Source organism: Panthera pardus, unplaced genomic scaffold (assembly GCF_024362965.1).
Source record: "Panthera pardus isolate Hobbes unplaced genomic scaffold, ASM2436296v1 HiC_scaffold_18, whole genome shotgun sequence".
Lineage (NCBI taxonomy): Eukaryota > Metazoa > Chordata > Mammalia > Carnivora > Felidae > Panthera > Panthera pardus.
The window spans coordinates 5,044,439-5,062,187 of NW_026526743.1; the positions used below are offsets into that span (position 1 = coordinate 5,044,439).

The 17,749-nt window shown below is 50.4% G+C and overlaps 1 protein-coding gene across 1 annotated transcript; it reads left to right on the forward strand.

Moving 5' to 3' along the window:
• The first annotated feature begins 12,105 nt into the window (after positions 1-12,105).
• LOC109252991 (kallikrein-1-like) lies at positions 12,106-17,543 on the forward strand. The gene is made up of 6 exons (XM_053905676.1): positions 12,106-12,177; positions 13,154-13,313; positions 14,538-14,818; positions 14,975-15,111; position 15,184; positions 16,832-17,543. The coding sequence occupies exons 1-6, from the start codon at positions 12,132-12,134 to the stop codon at positions 17,029-17,031; spliced, it is 825 nt and encodes a 274-aa protein (XP_053761651.1). The 5' UTR covers positions 12,106-12,131; the 3' UTR covers positions 17,032-17,543.
• The last annotated feature ends 206 nt before the right edge of the window (positions 17,544-17,749 follow it).

Here is a 17,749-nt window from a genome sequence, read left to right on the forward strand (position 1 = left end):
GGATTTGGAGATAGAATATGACAATCACTTAGAACAGAGGGTGGGGCTGGAATTGAGTTAAACATGGGGATAAGATTGTGCTTGGGTTGGGTTTGGGATTGACAGAGTCGGGGTAGTTTAGGAATAGCATGAGTTGGACTGCGATCGGAAGTGGGTTTGGTTTGCGGATAGATGGAAAATACGTGCACACTGAATTGGGAATGTAGATAGGTTTGGTTTGGGATATGAAAAGCATGGAGCTAGGTATGGGGTTGTGTTGACTGTGACAATGGATAAGGGTTGGGCTTGGTTTTAAATGAGTGCAGATGTGGGGGTTGGCTTGGGTGAGGTTTAGTTGGGTTGGAGATGTCAGGTGCAGTTGGATTGGGTAGTGTTAGGTTTGGGTTGGGGTTGGGTAGGCTGTGACTGGATCAGATTGTGTTAAATTGGATTGGGCTGAGTTGGGTTAGTTTAAGTTCGGTTGAGTTGAGTTGAGTTGAGTTAGGCTGAGGGTTGTGTTGAGTTAGGTTGAACTGGGTTAGGCTAAGTTTGTTTGGGTTTTGGTTAGGTCAGGTTTTGATTGGGGTTGTGAACAGGGATTAGGATGGTTTACAGGTCTTTGGACCCAGTGGGTTCTCATGCAAGCTGAGGCAAACTTCCCTTCACAGGAGAGTCTCAGGGAATCCTTGATCTCTGTGTGTGAGAGGTCAGTCCACTGGCTTAGTATATATCTTAACTTAGACCTCATGGTCTTAAATTGTGTTTATTTGAGTTCAGTTATTTGAGCTCATTATACTGGAGTTTCTCTAGTTTCTCACCTGGGAAAGGGGGAAGATTTTATAAAATTCTATTTATTTATTTATTTATTTATTTATTTATTTTTATTTAAAAAATTTTTAAATGTTTATTTATTTTTTTGAGAGAGAGATTGACAGAGTGTGAGCAGGGGAGGGGCAGAGAGAGAAAGGAAGACACAGAATCTGAAGCAGGCTCCAGGCTCCGAACTGTTAGCACAGAGCCTGATGCGGGGCTGGAACCCATGAACCGTGAGATCATGACCTGAGCTGAAGTTGGGTGCTCAACCAACTGAGCCACCCAGGCGCCCCATAAAATTCTTTTTTTTATGCTTATTTATTTGAGAGAGAGAGAGAGAGAGAGAGAGAGAGAGAGAGATTGAAAATCCCAAGCAGGCTTCATCTTATCAGAGGAGAGCCCAAAGGGGGCTTGATCTCATGAATCATGTGATCATGACCTGAGCTTAAATTAAGAGTCTGACACTTAACCAGCTGAGCCACCCAGGTGGCTCATTTTTATCAAATTCTTGAGACACAGTTAGAGGTGGACTTATGTTAACTGCTGTGGCTACTGAATATTTGAAATAACCTACTTCTTGGAAATAAATGGAATCTTATAGGGTTAATAGTGGATGCTGCAAGGGTCTCATTCCTGATTCACTTCTGAAACTCAAAAGATAATTTCCAATGCCACTTAATCTTGAATTGTCTGAGTCTGGTTCGTGAGATCTAAATAGCTTCATTAGGGAGGAGGAATTGGATTTTGTGTGAGGATGTTCTTGATTTGGAAAGGGCACATCAACAGGAATCATTCCTGGAGCGTTGAGTGCATACATCTGGAGAATGAGGACTGGGGGGTTACTGTAATCTCACATTATTTGAAGGACATTGGATTTTGAAATGCTAAAGAACTAAATGAAATCGTTTTGGTGGACTCCTGGACTGTCATGGGTTAGGAGGTGCTAGGCATGTGGATCTCTGGGACTACAACAGGATTTTATTATGGGAGGAACAAGAGATTTGGGGAACTAGATTCTGGGTGTAAGAGTTCTGAATGCCAGAGCTTTGGTATCAGGAACTTGAGAAGTTCCTTGTTTCCACTCATAGGGGGAAAGCATCTAGTCTCTCACTATTAACCAGTGTGATCCGTGAGATTTTTGTTCTTTATCGAGTTGAGGGAGTCAACTATCTCTAGGTTTATGCTGCAGACATAGTATTTTGTACCATAACTGAGGAAACCGAGCTTAGAAATCCACAATCTTACCAGCGGGCTGGAAGGAAATCTTCTCAATCTTTGCTCAGGAGAGAGATATTATCTTTATTAATCTGGGCTATAAACAGATATGCCCTGGAGACATATTTATTGTTTGGACAGCAAATAAATCTTTGTGAGGGTGGGGCATTATATGTATTAGCTAGGACAATAAACAGATTTTTCTGGAGAGAAGTTTTTATTGTCCTGGACAGTAAACAAACTGCTTTGAGGGAAATAACCATTTAAGACTGCTTGCTAGACCCACATCCTATCCAAGCAAAATATGTTAATTCCATTGCTCACAAGACATGCAGAAGCATGAGGGTCCATGGAGAATTCTACCCCAGCACTGTTCACAGCACACCCTCCATCATTATTTCAGGACAACCTCGTCCATTCTTCCGTATGTCTTACTTACCACATCCATGTTTCCCCAAGCTGCCCAGGCAGAATGTGGTCATTTGACCTGTATGTGCAAATCCTGCCTAATGTATGTGTGTATGGCTGTGATCTTAGGAATATATCTGTGGACACTGAAGCCATGACACATACACACACACACACACACACACACACGCATGCACACACAAGTCTATAGCAAATGAGGTCAGAGGAGGTGGGGGTAAATTCTGGAAAAATAAGCAGCAGTTGTAAAACCTAAAGAAAGAATATTGCTTAAAACAACCCAGGGGCTTCTGGAGAAGTTGCAGGAACATACGTGAATAATATGTAGGTAGAGCAGGGCACAGGGAAGTGGTAACAGTAGAGGGGAAGGTTCCTGTCCTCAGGGATTTTCCACTTACTTGCCCAGAAACCCAGTAAGGTGACAAGTTCCTGGAAGGTGAGGAGGGTGAGCTCCACTCCCAGCCCTGGCAAGTGACCCTCAGTGTGTGGACATTTAACTGGGTTGCTTCCCTCCTCTCCCCACACAATAGGCTACATGGGTCCCACTGACAAAGACTGTGACAATGCAGGGCTTGTGGTCCTGATGAGGCATGACTGAATAACTCAGAACAACAGGATTCTGGATCCGGGGATGAGAGGTCTGGGGGTTGGCTCCTGGATGTTGTGGGAAGTAGTCTAGAGACCTGGACTCCAGGGTTGGGGAAAAGGATACGGGACATTTCCCAACTCCCATACTATGTGGAAGGATGTACTGGAGTTAAGAGGCTGGACCCCAGTGTGTGTGTGTGCCTTGGGACTCCAAGGAACCTGAGACACAGGGCTTGGACCCTGGCTCTAGGATGTTACCAGTGGATAACTGGAACTCTAGCACCCCACAGTGTTGAGAGAGCCCAGCTTGCTAGCACTTCAGTCTTTTTGTGTACCCTGCACTCTACTTGTGCATAGCCCCTGCCTACACAGCCCCGCATGGGTGCTTGTGGTGAGCACAGTCTGTGTAAACACAATACCCAAGAGATACTGTGGGCTGTTTCATGCATCATCCAGCAAGAGTTGTGAGACATAAGGTTGCCGCCATGACACCATGTTGCTGCAACTGGCCCCACCTGTGCCACCTCACCCACCACTTGTACTGCCCATGGTGCTGCCCATGGTTTCCCCCTTGTGGGTAGGGCCCACATGGCATCTGGCTGAATCCTGCTGTCTGACAAGCAGCCCAGGATCACAGGGAGCCATGGTGGAAAGGTGTATGAGAGAGGCTGGATGTCAGCTGTCCAAGAATCTTAGACTTCAAGGCTTCACTGTGGAAGAGCCATTGGCCAGAACTTGGATTGGGTTGAAATGAATTGAGTTGGAGTTGTATGGGGTTGGGCTGGATTGAGTTGCATTGGGTCAGGTGAGATTTTGGTTGGGGTTGTGGATGAGGGTTAGGATGGGGATGGGCTGCTGGATCCAGAAGGTCCTCTCTCCACAGGGTGACTTGGGAGAACCTCTGATCTACACGTGAGGGATCAGGCCTTTGGCTGGCTATCTTCGTCTTCTGTAGTCTTGATGGTCTTAAAATGGGTTTATCTCTGCCCACTTTTTTTGTTGCTGTTGATTCCAGTATTTTTTTTTAATTTTTTTTTAACATTTATTCATTTTTGAGACAGAGAGAGACAGAGCATGAATGGGGGAAGGTCAGAGAGAGAGGGAGGCACAGAATCTGAACCAGGCTCCAGGCTCTGAGCTGTCAGCACAGCGCTTGACACGGGGCTCGAACTCACAGACTGTGAGATCATGACCTGAGCCGAAGTCAGACGCCCAACTGCCTGAGCCACCCAGGCGCCCCTGATTCCAGTATATTTAACATACAGTGTTGTATTAGTTTCAGATGTTCAACACACACTTTAAAAAAAAAATATTTTTAAAGTTCATTTATTTTGAGAGAGAGAGAGAGAAAGAGCACACAGGGGAGGGACAGAGAGAGAGGGAGAGAGAGAATCCCTCTGTGCTTTCAGTGTGAAGCCAGATGTGGGGCTCGAACTTGTGAATCGTGAGATCATGACCTGAGCCAAAACCAAGAGTTCGACACTTAACTGACTGAGCCACCCACGTGCCCCTAATTTATTTTTTTAAGGAAGAGATTTTATTATATTTTTTAAAAAGTAACACTGCCCCAATGTGGCCTCAAAACTCACCTGCACCACTACTGTGAGATCAAGAATCTCATGCTCTACTGACTGATCCAGGAGGGCACCCCTCAGCGTCCACTTATTTTTTATTCATTATCTTGACAGTTTCTCTGGTTGCTTAACTAAGAAAGGAGGAAGATTTTCTATCAAGTTTTTAACACGTATCTTAGGTTGGACCTCATGAGTTGGTTTGGTTTTCCTGAACAGCCTTGGTCATCAAAATTGTGGACACCTAGAGAACCTTCCTATTTTACCTCTGAGACGCTCCAAAGACTAACCTTGAGGTGCATAAATCTAGCTCCTGAGACCTACATAGTTTGTTGCAGGGGGTGCTGGATTTTGCATGAGAATACTCTTGATTTGGGTAGCCAAGTGAACCAGGATCCCTAGGCCTTTAAGTGCTTTGCCGCCTTTTCCATACTTGCCCTGAGACCACCCTTAAGAGAATCCCAAGTCCCTCCATTACCTCAGTCCATGACTTCCATTGTCTTCAGAAACAAAAGGCCATCCTCACTCCATCCCAAGATGACTGTCGCTCACCTCTTTCCTCCTGAGTGCAGTCCACCTTGACCCCAGCCCTGTCCTTGGGACTCCAACTCCCTCTTAGAATACCAGCAGCTCATAGGAGACACTCCCAGCCTTGACCCTCACTCTCTCTATCATGCCGTGATCTGGGAATACCCAATTCTCTCAGCCCTCAGTCAAGCTGACTGTTTCCAACCTCAGTCCTGGAACCCTGCTCCCCAACACCCTAAGCCCATCCAAGATGCTCTTCTCAGCCCACCAGAACTATCACCTAAGTCAGTGATCTTCTACAACCTCCAAAGCTCACTCCAGGCCTTATAAGTTTCTCCAGCATGGGACTCACTAAAACTTTCCTCTCTCAGCCTCTCACACTCTGGGCCCCTTATCCTGGGTTTCTGGAAACTCTTAATACTCCAGACCCCACAGCCTCCTATCCCCTAGTGTGAGACCTCAAATCACCCAACCCTTAGACCACTTGCTGTTCCAGATGCTGCCTTCTTGGCTACTGCCTGATCCTTGTGGTTGGCTCTGCTCTCAACATAGTCTTCCCACCCAGGACATGCCACTAACCCACAATACCAGGGATTGTTCTAGAATTCCAGACGCTTCCCAACAACCCTCACACATTTCCCCAGAACCCCCTCTGCTCCTCTGCCCCTTTGAACTGAGCCAAAATCTAGTGGGATGCTCAACCAACTGAGCCACCCAGGGGCCCAAGAGATTCTTGATCAGAAGCAATGTTGTGTGGGATACCATGGCAGTGGGTAAGGCTTTCTGTAAGTTCATAGATGGCTCTTTTAGCAGAGTCATTGTATGTAGTGATGGGAACTCCATAAACAGAGTACATGACTCTTCAAGTAAGAAGAAAACACTTGCCCTTTTATGATGAGAGTGGTCTAATGTCATCAACCTGCCAACAGGAGGCTGGGTAGTCACCCCTAAAATGGTGCCTTATGTGTTGGTTTTCGTTGCTGGCAGATTTAACCCTCAACAGTGACTGAGTGATGAAACCTTTGGATCTCTTGGTTCACACAGACTGAATGACAGTGCAGCTTGTATGGCTGACTGGACCTGTTGCTGAGCCTTCATTTGTTCTGAGGTCCACGGCCAGCTAATGGCTTTTCTGTTCTCCCGTTAAATGGACCAGAGTAGCAATCCTAGATAAAGAATATGTTACCACGTGGGGGCACCTGGATGGCTTTGTCAGTTAAGCATCCAACTCTTGATTTTGGCTCAGGTCATAATCTCACGGTTCGTGGGATGGAGCCCCTCATCAGGCTCTGCGGTGACAGTGTGGAACCTGCTTGCGATTCTCTCTCCCTCTCTCTCTGCCCATCCCCCCCTGAGCGGCCAAATTACAATGCCAAATGAAATCAGCCATCTCGGTGATTGTTGCTAAAAGGAAGGCATGATTGGGAAGGAAGAACATCCTGAAGTCAGAAAGGCTGCATATGGGGAAACCCTGACTAAAGGGAGGATAATGTGGAGAGGGTCCAAATAGAGATGTGGTCTGAGTTACAGCCTGGGGCATGGAGAAGATCCAGGGAGCAAGTGTGATATGGCCTGTGTTTTCAAGGCTGTGAAGCACCTGGGGTCTGTCCTCATGCCTCAGGGAACAGTGTACTCGCCCCAGATAGAGAACCTGGAAGGAAGAGCTCTTTGCAGGATGGGGAGGGACAGGAGATGTGAAAGGAATTTTCTCAAGCAGCAGGTGGAATGAATTTGTGTCTGGAGGGATCCATCTGGGAGAAGGGTCCAGCTTCTCCACCAGCTTACAACTCTCCCCCAGAATTCAGCTCAGTCCTGGTCTGTCCTCCACCATGTTGCTTCATGCAGCAGGTTCCCTATCCACCCCAGCTCCATCCGACCAGGTGGTGCCTCAGTGCCTAGCTGTTTGTCAAGAACTCTGAAGAGTGTACGATTTTATTGTCTTGCAAACAAACATTAGCTGGCCAGTTTCATGAGTACTGGCAGAACACGCCAGATCCTGGGTCAGAGGCAGGATTTTACTCTTCATGGCGCAGCAGGTAGCATGAGTTTTACATTCGCTTCAGTTTGCCTTGCCCCCCAAGTCCCATGGGGGTGATCAGAGGAGCATAGGTGGATTCTGTGCACACAGTGGTTTGTGCCACAGCCAAGGAAGGACTGGAGCTTAGAAACTTGTTTTTTTTTTTTTTTTTAATTTTGAGATAGACCAGAGACAGCGCTAGTGGGAGAGGGGCAGAGAGAGAGGGAGACAGAGAATCTCAAGCAGGTTCTGCACTGTCAGTGCGGCCCGACGCAGGGCTCAAACTCATGAAACCATGAGATCATGATCTAAGCTGAAACCAAGAGTTGGAAGCTTAACTGACTGAGCCACCCAGATGCCTTTGGAGCTTAGGAATCCTTAATCTTAAGGATAAGGGGTCTGCAGGCAAACCTGCCCAAAATTTGTCCCTGATGGAGATATTATCTTTATAATTCTGGGCCATATGCAAACATGCTTGGAGGGACATACTTTGTTTAATGTCCTTGGCCATAAACAGATATTATCTTGGTTATCATGGACAGTAAACAAACCTTCTCTGAGGGAGATACTATCTTGAAAGGCTGCATGATGGACAAACAAACTTGATAGACAGTCTGGAGTATAAAATGTATTTATTCCTTTGCTCTGAAGACATGTGACATACCACTGGAGAATTTCTCCCAACATGAGCCAATTTTCACCCTGTACCTTTCCCTGTAAGACAACATCACTCTGTTTTCCTCAAGCACTTCATCCACTACATCTGCTGCCCTGTGGTCACTAGAGTTCCAGATCCAGATCCCACAACAGGGGGATTAGCATGGTCATTGGATCTGTAGGATCTATATCAAATCCTGCCCCAGTGTTGGCACCTGTGTGTGTGTGTGTGTGTGTGTGTGTGTGTGTGTGTATCTATATGTAGCAAGAGTGCAAGGCCCTACCTGTCTCCTACTTGCCTGCAATTGTGAACCTTGTCATCATATGTGAAACCCAATGAGAGACCTTGAATATCAAGCATCTGGCTTGGAGGCTGATGTAGATATGGGTAAATATGTCCGGTCCTGGCTGCCTGTATCTCCGGCTATGTCTCTTACATCTTCAATGCCCAGCCCTGTGTCCAGGTGATGCCCTGGGGTCTGATTCACGAAGGCCACATCTGAATGCTTGGCCTCTGTGTTTGTGCCTGCAACTTTGAATCACCACTAAGTGGTTTGCAGATTCATCAAGTATTTGACCTTGGCTATCTTTTTGGGGTCTGCACATATGTTTGACTTTGACCATATTTGTGCCCACAACTTGAATATCCAAATATACGCCCCATATATATCATGTATCCTTGATTAAAGTAACTAATATTTATTAAGCAGTCGCTATGTTCTAAGCATTGTGAAACACACACACACACACACACACACACACACACCTATTTAACCTTACAACAACCCTCATTTAACAGATGAGGAAATGGAAACACACGTAGGTAAAATTCTGGATATAATACCATTTTACAGATGCATGTTTGTGAACATGTCTTTAGGGGTCTGAGTGCATATGGATGCCTCTGCCCTGTGTATCCTTATCAGGACCCGAGCTTGTATGTCTAGACCCTGTGTACAAGTGTGTGCATGTCTGACACTGGATGTCCAGACCTCCATTGGAGACTGTGAAATTAGGTGTGATTTTGTACATCCAAAGCTTTGCGTGTGTGTGCATATGCACTTATGTCTTAACTACCTACATCCATATGCACATATGAACACCTGCTGTGATTCTGGCATCACATGTATACGTCATGTGAATTTCAGCTTCAAGTGCTGTCCATATCAGTACTTAAGTCTAAACGTCTGATTCTCATGTGTGCACATTCCTGAAATAGTATGACCACATTCATAACCTTGTATGACATAGAGTTTGGCCAAGTCATGTGGCCCCATTAGTCACATGTACTGCATGGCACTGCCCATGACTGCCCCCTTGTAGATATGGCCTGCTTGGGTCTGACTTAGGCCTTTGTGGGATAAGGAGCTCAGAAACCCTGGAAGGCAGGGGGTAGCAAGGTGCTTGAGAAGGGTCACAAGGCTGCTATCCAAAAGCCAGGACTCGGGTTTGTTGGCAGAGGGATCAGAGGCCTGATCTTATGGGTCCACTCTAAACTCACTTACCTCCCCAGTGAGTCTCCCTGACACATTGCATTGTGCAAGGACAGTGCTATCTTGGCCACATCTTGTAACAAGGACTCCCCAGGCCCCCTGCTGGACACCATGTTGTGTGCAGGCAGGGAGAGTGGGAGCACAGACTCCTGTGAGGTCATAGCCTAGAGGGGATCATGGGTGGAGGAGGGATGTGGGCAGGCTTAGGAGTGGGATGGGGTTAGGTAGGGTTTCCCTTGCCCCAGAGAAAATGCTTTGAATAGGGTAGGGGATGGAGTAGGAAAAGTTAGAATGGAGGTGGAGTTGTGATTATGGTTTGTACTGGGAACAGGGTTGGATTGGGCTGGATAAGCTTTGGGCTGGATATTGTGAGGGTTGGTTTTATTATTATTATTTTTTTTTAATTTTTTTTTAACATTTATTTATTTTTGAGACAGAGAGAGACAGAGCATGAATGGGGGAGGGGCTGAGAGAGAGGGAGACACAGAATCAGAAGCAGGCTCCAGGCTCTGAGCCATCAGCCCAGAGCCTGACACGGGGCTCGAACTCACGGACCGCGAGATGGTGACCTGAGCTGAAGTCGGACGCTTAACCGACTGAGCCACCCAAGCGCCCGAGGGTTGGTTTTAGATGGCATTGTTAGCGTTTGGAATGGTTTTGGTTTGATTTGGATGGGAAAGATGTGGGGGTTGAATTGGGGATGGTGGGAGATGTACTGGGGATGTAGACGATCTGGAGGTTAATATTGGGTTGTGCTGGATGTGAGGATGCTGTGGGTTTGGTTTGATTTTGAATGGAGAAGATGTGGGGGTTGTGTTTGGTTAGGCTAAATTGGGTGGGTTCGTTTGCCTCAGGTTGGACCTGTGTGGGGTTGGGGCTGGTTGGGTTGGGCTGTATTGGGATTGGGTTGAGGTTGTGTATGGGGATTAGGATGGGGATTGGGGCCTGTATCCAGAGGTTCCTCACTCAGTCTGAGGCATACTTCTCCCATAGGGTGACACTGATCTGTGTCGGGGGGAGGTCAGATCACTAAGTATATTCTTTTACCCCAGCCTTTATGGTCTTTTTTTTTTTTTAATTTTTTTTAACGTTTATTTATTTTTGAGACAGAGAGAGACAGAGCATGAATGGGGGAGGGGCAGAGAGAGAGGGAGACACAGAATCGGAAGCAGGCTCCAGGCTCTGAGCCATCAGCCCAGAGCCCGATGCGGGGCTCGAACTCACGGACCTTGAGATCATGACCTGAGCTGAAGTCAGAGGCTTAACCGACTGAGCCACCCAGGTGCCCCCCCAGCCTTTATGGTTTTAACTTGTGAGTGTCTGAGACCACTTCTCTCACTTCCTATCTTGGGAGCTTCTCATGTTCCTCAGCTCAGAGAGGGGGAAGATTTGATCAAGTGCTTGACATGGCAGGGGTTGGACCTACATGTGTCCCACGGGTGAGAGCCTGCTTCATGGCTCATAGATGGCTGTCTTCTTGCTGTGTTTTAACATAGCAAAGGGGTCACCTTTATGACATAATACTTCCCCAAAGCTCCATTTCCTCCAACTGTCACACTGGGGAGTAGAAGTTCTGTATATGAATTTGAGGGGACACAGATATTCTTTCTATAGCCCCGAGGAAACCTTGCAGGTCAACATTGGAGGTCATGAGGCTCTACCTTTTCCTTCCTTTCTGAGACTCCAAAATGTGATTTTCTTTTTTTTAATGTTTATTTATTTTTGAGAGAGAGAGAGAGACAGAGTGTTAGTGTGGGAGGGGCAGAGAGAGAGGTGGACACAGAATCTGAAGTAGGCTCCACGCTCTGAGCTGTCAGCACAGAGCCCAAGGCAGGGCTTGAACTCACAAGCTGTGAGATCATGACCTGAGCTGAAGTTGGACACTCAACCAACCAAGCCACCCAAGCACCCCCCCAAATGTGATTTTCAATGTCACTTAATCCTGAGGTTCACTAGCTCGGTGTCCCCCAAGATCTAAAAATTTACTGGAACGGGGCCCCTGGATTTCCTAGAGGATACTCTTGACCTGGAAGTTCAGGTAATCTGGGTGTCCTGGGTCATCAGATGCCCAGGGAGAGGTTTGGGGAGTTGAGACGGGTTGTGATGTTGGGACCCCAGCATTTGCAGAACGTTGGATTTTGAGATGCTAGGAAACTCGCCCCAGGAGACCTTTGGGATTTCATATCTCAGTCTGGTAAGCCCTGGGATTGTGGAGCTCTGAGATCCCAAGAATTGATTTTTAGGGGAACAATGTAATAGGGGAACTAGTTCCTGCATCTGGAAGTATAGGAATCAGGGAGTTCTGAAAGCCAAAGCTCATAGTTCAGGGATGTGGGAAGTTGGGGGAACAGGCATCTTGGCTCAGGGAGGTGCAGAGATCAGAGAGCTCCAGAGACATAGTGCAAGTATTTCAAGGTACAATGGGCTTTGGTGTGCAAAATCTCACTTGGGGTTTAGGCATCTGAGGCTTTGTAATGGGCATCAAGATCCTCCAAAGCTGTGGATTCTGTCTTTCTGGGCCTCCCCCTCACTGCGAGCAAGGCGACAGAGCCATAAGCCCTGGCCCCTTTGGTCTCAGACCCCGGAATACATCCAGCATGGTTAAGGATAAGCATGGTTAACCATAACCATGGATAACCATAAGCATGGTTGAGGACCTAAGAACAACAGGTGCTTACTGTCATCCCTTCCATAGGGCTGGGGGTGGGGGGCTGGGGCTGTCCACACCCAGAAGGAAGGGCAGACCTTGGCCAGCTTCTGGGTGGCGGCAGAGTAGGGGCCTCCCTGAGGTTGCTCCCCAGCTACTAGCTCACTGTCTGCCACCTCTTGGACACCCCTGCCACCATGTGGTTCTTGGTCCTGTGCCTGACAGTGTCCCTGGGGCTGACCGGTGAGTATAGAGGATCTGGGAGAGGGAAAGGGGTCCTGACTCTCATGAAACCCTCACCCACCCCCTGCCCGCATAAGGCCTTCCCCTCTCACCAGGCAGTGCGGCCCATTTTTCCAGCCCTCAGTCCAGCCCTGACAGGGTACCAGGTGCCTCCTACCTCTCCCTTTCTCACCCCAAAACCCTCCTTAGCTCTCCACACTGCTCATTCCTCACAATCCTTACTGCCACACTGGCCTCCTGCTTCCTCAGACAGTTACCAGACAGGCACCGCCTGGGGCCATCTCTGTCTCTGTCTTTGGGGTTCCCCAATTCTTCCAAGGAGTGCCCCCTCCTCACCGGACCCTGGGATCCTAATCATCCCCTCCCCCCTCCTAGTTCTCTAGGGTTCAGTGCTGTGGCTCCTGACCCCCTGGGTGACCTTTGCCATCCAGCTGTTGGCTCTCTGCCCCATCCCTTAAATACTGAAACCTTCTCAGAACCTGAAAGTCCCATCCTAGGCATAGAAGTATCTAAGCCTGAGGCACCTTAAGACCCCCCCCAAATTCTTCCCTTCTAATCAGCGACCCTCTCTTTTGGGGTCCTTAACACTGGTTCCTAGAACCCTTTCCTCCTCTCTGAGCCAACACCTCCACCAAGGCCACCTGTCCCCCAGGCCAAGACCTCCAAATCATGCCCAAACACCTGGCCTCCACATCACAAGTTGCTCTAGATGCTGCCTTGTCTCCTACCTGATCCATGGGATGGGTCTATCTCAGAAGAAAGTCTCCCTACCTGGGACCGGCCACCAACACAATTAAGGGACTGATGGAGAATTCCAGACCCTTCCCACACCCCTTGCCATGTCCCCAGCCCCCCCAGTCTGCTCCTTTACGACCAAGGTCCCTTTGACCTCAGAGCACTGCTCTGTCTTTTAGTCCAGGACCTCCCAGCCCCCGTGTCCCCTCCCACCTGCCCTGACCTAGCACCCCTTCCACAGGTACTGTGCCCCAGAGTCATCCCCAGGCCATGGGATACTGGGGCTGTGAGAAGAATTTCCAACCCTGGCAGACACTTGTGTACAATTTCACTGATAACAGGTGTGGGGGTGTCCTAGTGCACCCCCAGTGGGTGCTCACAGCTGCCCACTGCATAAATGAGTAAGTGGGGCAGAGGGTCTGGGGAGGGGGCAGGAATGAAAACCAAGCACTGTCCCAGGTTAACCTCAGGGGAGCCTGGGGGGCTCAGGGAAAGAAAGACATTAATGGTCTATGTCATGGAGAGTGGCAGGGACAACCGCAGGAAAGCCCTCCATTGGTACCTGTGTCTCTCTGTCTGTCCTTGTCACAGTGCTCCTATGTCTCCCCCTCCAGTCTCTCTGTGTCTCTCCGTAACTGGCTTTGTTGTGTATCTGTGTGACTAAGATTCTTCTCTGTCTCCCTGTCTTTGGTCTCTGGGCCACTGTGTCTCTCCCTGTCTCTGTCCATCTCTGGGTCCCTCTACTGCATCCCTGTCACTGTATGTCTCACCCTCCATCTCTGTGTCTCCTGGTCTCTGCCTCACTCCCTCTCCCCCTTCACTGCTGAGCACCCACCCAGGATGGGACTGAGGGGGACACCAGAGGAAAGGAAGGGATTGTCCTACCATGTCTCTGTGTGAGGGGGGGTCTTCTCACGTGCCCAGCCCCTCCTTCCAGGATAGTGATCCACTCCAGGGGGATACAGGGAAAGGCTGGTTTCAGCTGGAGCCTAATGGGAACCCTAGAGGAAGGATGGGGGGGGGGGCGGAGAGGAAGGAAGCAGAGGAGGAAAACAAAGAGGAAAAGGAGGGGGAGATGTAGGAGGAGGGGGGAGGAGAAAGAGGAAGAAGAGGAAGGAGTGGGAGGAGGGGAGAGGGAGGGAGGGGAACTCCGCCGTCCTTGGGCTTGGGACCAGGTCACCCTCTGCTGGGGACCCCACCCCACAGCCCCAGCTACACCTGAGCAGGTCCCAGGCCCCTCCCCCGTCCCTCCCGTCCTCCCTCCCTGTTCTCTCTCTTGCTGCCTCTCCTCCCCAACCCCCCCCCCCCCCCACCTTTTCTCTTCCTCTCCTGTCTCCTTTGTGCTCCTTCTGGCTCACTGTTCTCCCCTCTGCCTCATTCCTGCTTCTGTTTCAAGCTCTCTCTTTTTCACTGCTTCTCTTTGTCTCTGGATCTGCCCTTCATGCTGTTACAATCGTCTGTTTTCTCAAGGTCTCTGTTTCTCCATGACTCTAAATCCTTCCTGCACGGCCTCTCTCCGTGTTTACTCCTCGCTTCTCTCTCTCAGGGACCCTCCCCCATGCTCCCTGGCCCCATCTCCTCCCCCTCCTCTCTCCTCATTCCCTGGGACCCTCTCTCTCCCCCAGCTATTACCAGCTCTGGGTGGGTCGCCGCAACCTGTTTGAGAAGGAAGGCACAGCCCAATTATTGGACCGAGTTACAAGCTTCCCCCACCTTGGATTCAACCTGAGTCTCCTGGAGAACCACACCCGCCTTCCGGGAGAGCACTACAGCCGTGACCTCATGCTGCTCCGCCTGGCAGAGCCCGTCCAGAAAAGAGAAACTGTGAGGATCCTGAACCTGCCCGTCCAGGAACCCAAACTGCAGAACATCTGCTATAGTTTTGGCTGGGGCGGCATCCAACCTGGTAAGCATACTCCAGGGCCAGACTGTGCAGCCTGGAGCCCAGACACTTGGGTGTAAGGAAGAGAGGGCTGGGGACCCGGACTCCACGGTCTGAGGTAGGAGGGGCTGAGGAGCCACCAGGAGTCTGGCCACAGCCCTTTTTCCCCCCGGGTCCTAGTCACATACATAGGTGATGTCCAGTGTGTGGACCTCAGACTCCTGCCCAGTGATGAATGTGCCAAGGCCCACTCCCAGAAGGTGACAGATCACATGTTATGCACCAGACCCTGGGAGGGCAACAGCGACAATTGTCTGGTGAGCCAGCCTGTACCCTTGGGGCCGTGCATAGCTTGGCGGGGAGGTACCAGATTCAGAGCTGGGGTGGAGGGTGGAGGGTTCACCAGGCCCAGCTGTAGCCCCGCCCCCCAGGGCCTCTGCGCCTGCCCTACCCTATCCCACACCCCATCCGGCACTACCCGCACCTCCGTCCACACCACAGTCCACCCCCTTCTCCGTGCAGCACGTATCAGCTCAGCATCCATCACGTGCCCAACACCAACCTAGCCCCTGAGAAGCCCGCAGTGACCAGACAGAGAACAGCGCCCCTCCTGGAGCCCCACTGTGGCAGGGGGCACAGGCAGAAACAGTGAACCTGACCCAGAAGGGATAGTGCATGTCAGGAGGTGACCCAGTGGAGCTGGGGGAGACAGCAAGTGTGACGGGGGAGGAGAAGGCGTGCAGAAGGGGAGACAGGGAGGAAACACCTGCAGCAGGTGAGGGTGAGCCGTGCAGAACGTGGGGGAAGAGGAGGCCGGGGAGGCGGGCCTGGTGTGTGTGAGGGTGTCAGCGGGGCCAGTGTGGATGGAGCCCAGGGAGCAAGGGGAGGGGGGAAGGTGACGCCAGAGGGAAGAAAGGGGCCTCACCTGGCACCACGGGGAGGACGCGGCCGTTCCTCTGAGGGACCCAGGGGCCGTGGGCGATGTTGAGCAGAAGCAGGACAGGGCCTCACCTCACGGGTCCCTCAGGCATCTGTGCGGGGGTCAGACCACAGGGCTGAGGAGAGGCGGAGTGAGGACTGGGCTAGCCTGGGTGCAGGCAGGGAGGGAGAAGGGGTCCACTCCTGATACCTCTAAAGGGAGCCCTCAGGGTGTGCTGAGCGATTGCGAGTGAGGAGAGGGGCAGACGGGACTCAGGATGATCTGAGCTCTGGCCCCAGTCTCTCAGCTGAGCAGCTCCAAGGAGACATCTACACTCACGACGTCCCCCCCTCACAACACGCAGGTGGGAGCCCAGCCTCTCACCTCCTCAAGCCCCACTTGAGCCCAGCATTTTCCACCAAGAGCCCTGCTCTTCCTCTTCCACCCCCTGGGTCTGTGAGTCCCCCAGTCTCTGGGGCACACCCCTAACTTCCCCTCCCCCAACCCATCCCTCCCCAAGCCTGGCCCCTTCTGCTACCTGTCTCACCCAGTGTCCCTCTGTGTCCATTACCGAGTTCAACCTATGTTTGCCCTTGTTCTGACTGGACCCTCACCCCAGCCTTCTTCACCCACCTCTGTCCCTCATTCTCCCCCTCTATTCCATCCCTGTCCTGCCCCAGTGGGTCATTCTCATCTCAGAACTGACCATGCTCCTCCCATGGCTCCCCAGTGCCCTGTGGAGGGGTATCGTGTCAAAAAAAGCTGTTTCGGAGAAGTGACATCAGAGATGAGTCCTGAATGTAGAAGGTCCTATAGATGGATTCCGCTCCTCTTCCCCACTGACCTGTCAGCTGGGACTATTCTCCTGGACCCTGCCCCTTGCACAGAAATTGGACCCTGAAGTCCCATCCCCATTGACCAGGACTTGAGCCACTGTCACCTTTGTTGGAATCCCGCTGGCCCTCTGGCAATGGACTCTGGAGAGAACTGTGTCCTCTCCTGGGGCTGGGGAGTCGCTGTCTCGAGCTCTGTGAGCCCAGGTGTTAGAGCTGGGGCTCCACAGGCAGAACCCCGCCGCCACCACTGACCTTTGTCATTCTCTCTCCCTTGTGCTGCAGGGGACTCAGGGACCCCACTGATCTGTGATGGTATGCTTCAAGGAATCACGTCCTGGGGCCACATCCCATGTCGCTGCCCCACTATGCCTGCTGTCTACACCAAAGTGATGCCCTACGTGCAGTGGATAAAGAGACCATATTGGCCAACAGTTGAATGCTCCTGCCCTCCCCCTCCCCTTACTCAAATCAAATACACATGAAATTCTGGCATCCTCTGGCTTTTCCAGATGTGGAGGACCCACCCAGCCTGTGTCCCGAAGTGGAAGGGTGTGGGAAACAGAACACCACAGTGACCAGAGGCACATATTCATTCAGGCTCCAAGATCTGAGAAAACTCGAGATCGAGATTGTAAGGTTAAAAACGACCTGAGAGGACCTGAGTGAATTGCCCTTGGGAAATGTGGTCTGTTCTTTAGTACGCACATAAGGATGTTTTGCTCAAAGGAAGCCAGCTGTATATAGCACAGTGCGTTCACTCCCTTCTTTGTCTTTGCTTCTGTCGTAAAGATTCTTATCAGAACATATGTATCTGCTAGACTGCTCTCCTACGCAAGATATGTACGATAGCTGAATCAGATGTACATTGTGGACATGCTTTGCTAAGTTTCTGTTAATCATTGCTGATCTGTTTTTCCTGAAAACGTATATAAGAAGATGTACAATAAACCTTGGTGCCTCGGGCTGTTGGCTCGGGGTCCCCTGTGCCTCGCTACACCGTCATCTCTTTTTCTCAGTTCCTTCGCCACCCCAGGTCCACGGCCCTTTGAGGTCGACAGAAGGGGAAGACCAGTGGTTTTCCAATGGGGGCAATTCCCACCCACTACCACCTCCAGGGGACATTAGGCAATGTCTGGAGACATCAGGTTCGGCAGAGACACCCTTAAGGCAGGGGTGGCCGTGTTCTTTGTGGGACATGTG

What these genes read in the sequence shown, in the direction of transcription:
- LOC109252991 (XM_053905676.1), top strand. Translation starts at nt 12,132, where the DNA reads ATGTGGTTCTTGGTCCTGTGCCTGACAGTGTCCCTGGGGCTGACCG. An exon ending in GCTGCCCACTGCATAAATGA is followed by an intron (nt 13,314 to 14,537) that starts GTAAGTGGGGCA and finishes TCTCTCCCCCAG; the next exon opens with CTATTACCAGCTCTGGGTGG. An exon ending in CTGGGGCGGCATCCAACCTG is followed by an intron (nt 14,819 to 14,974) that starts GTAAGCATACTC and finishes CCCGGGTCCTAG; the next exon opens with TCACATACATAGGTGATGTC.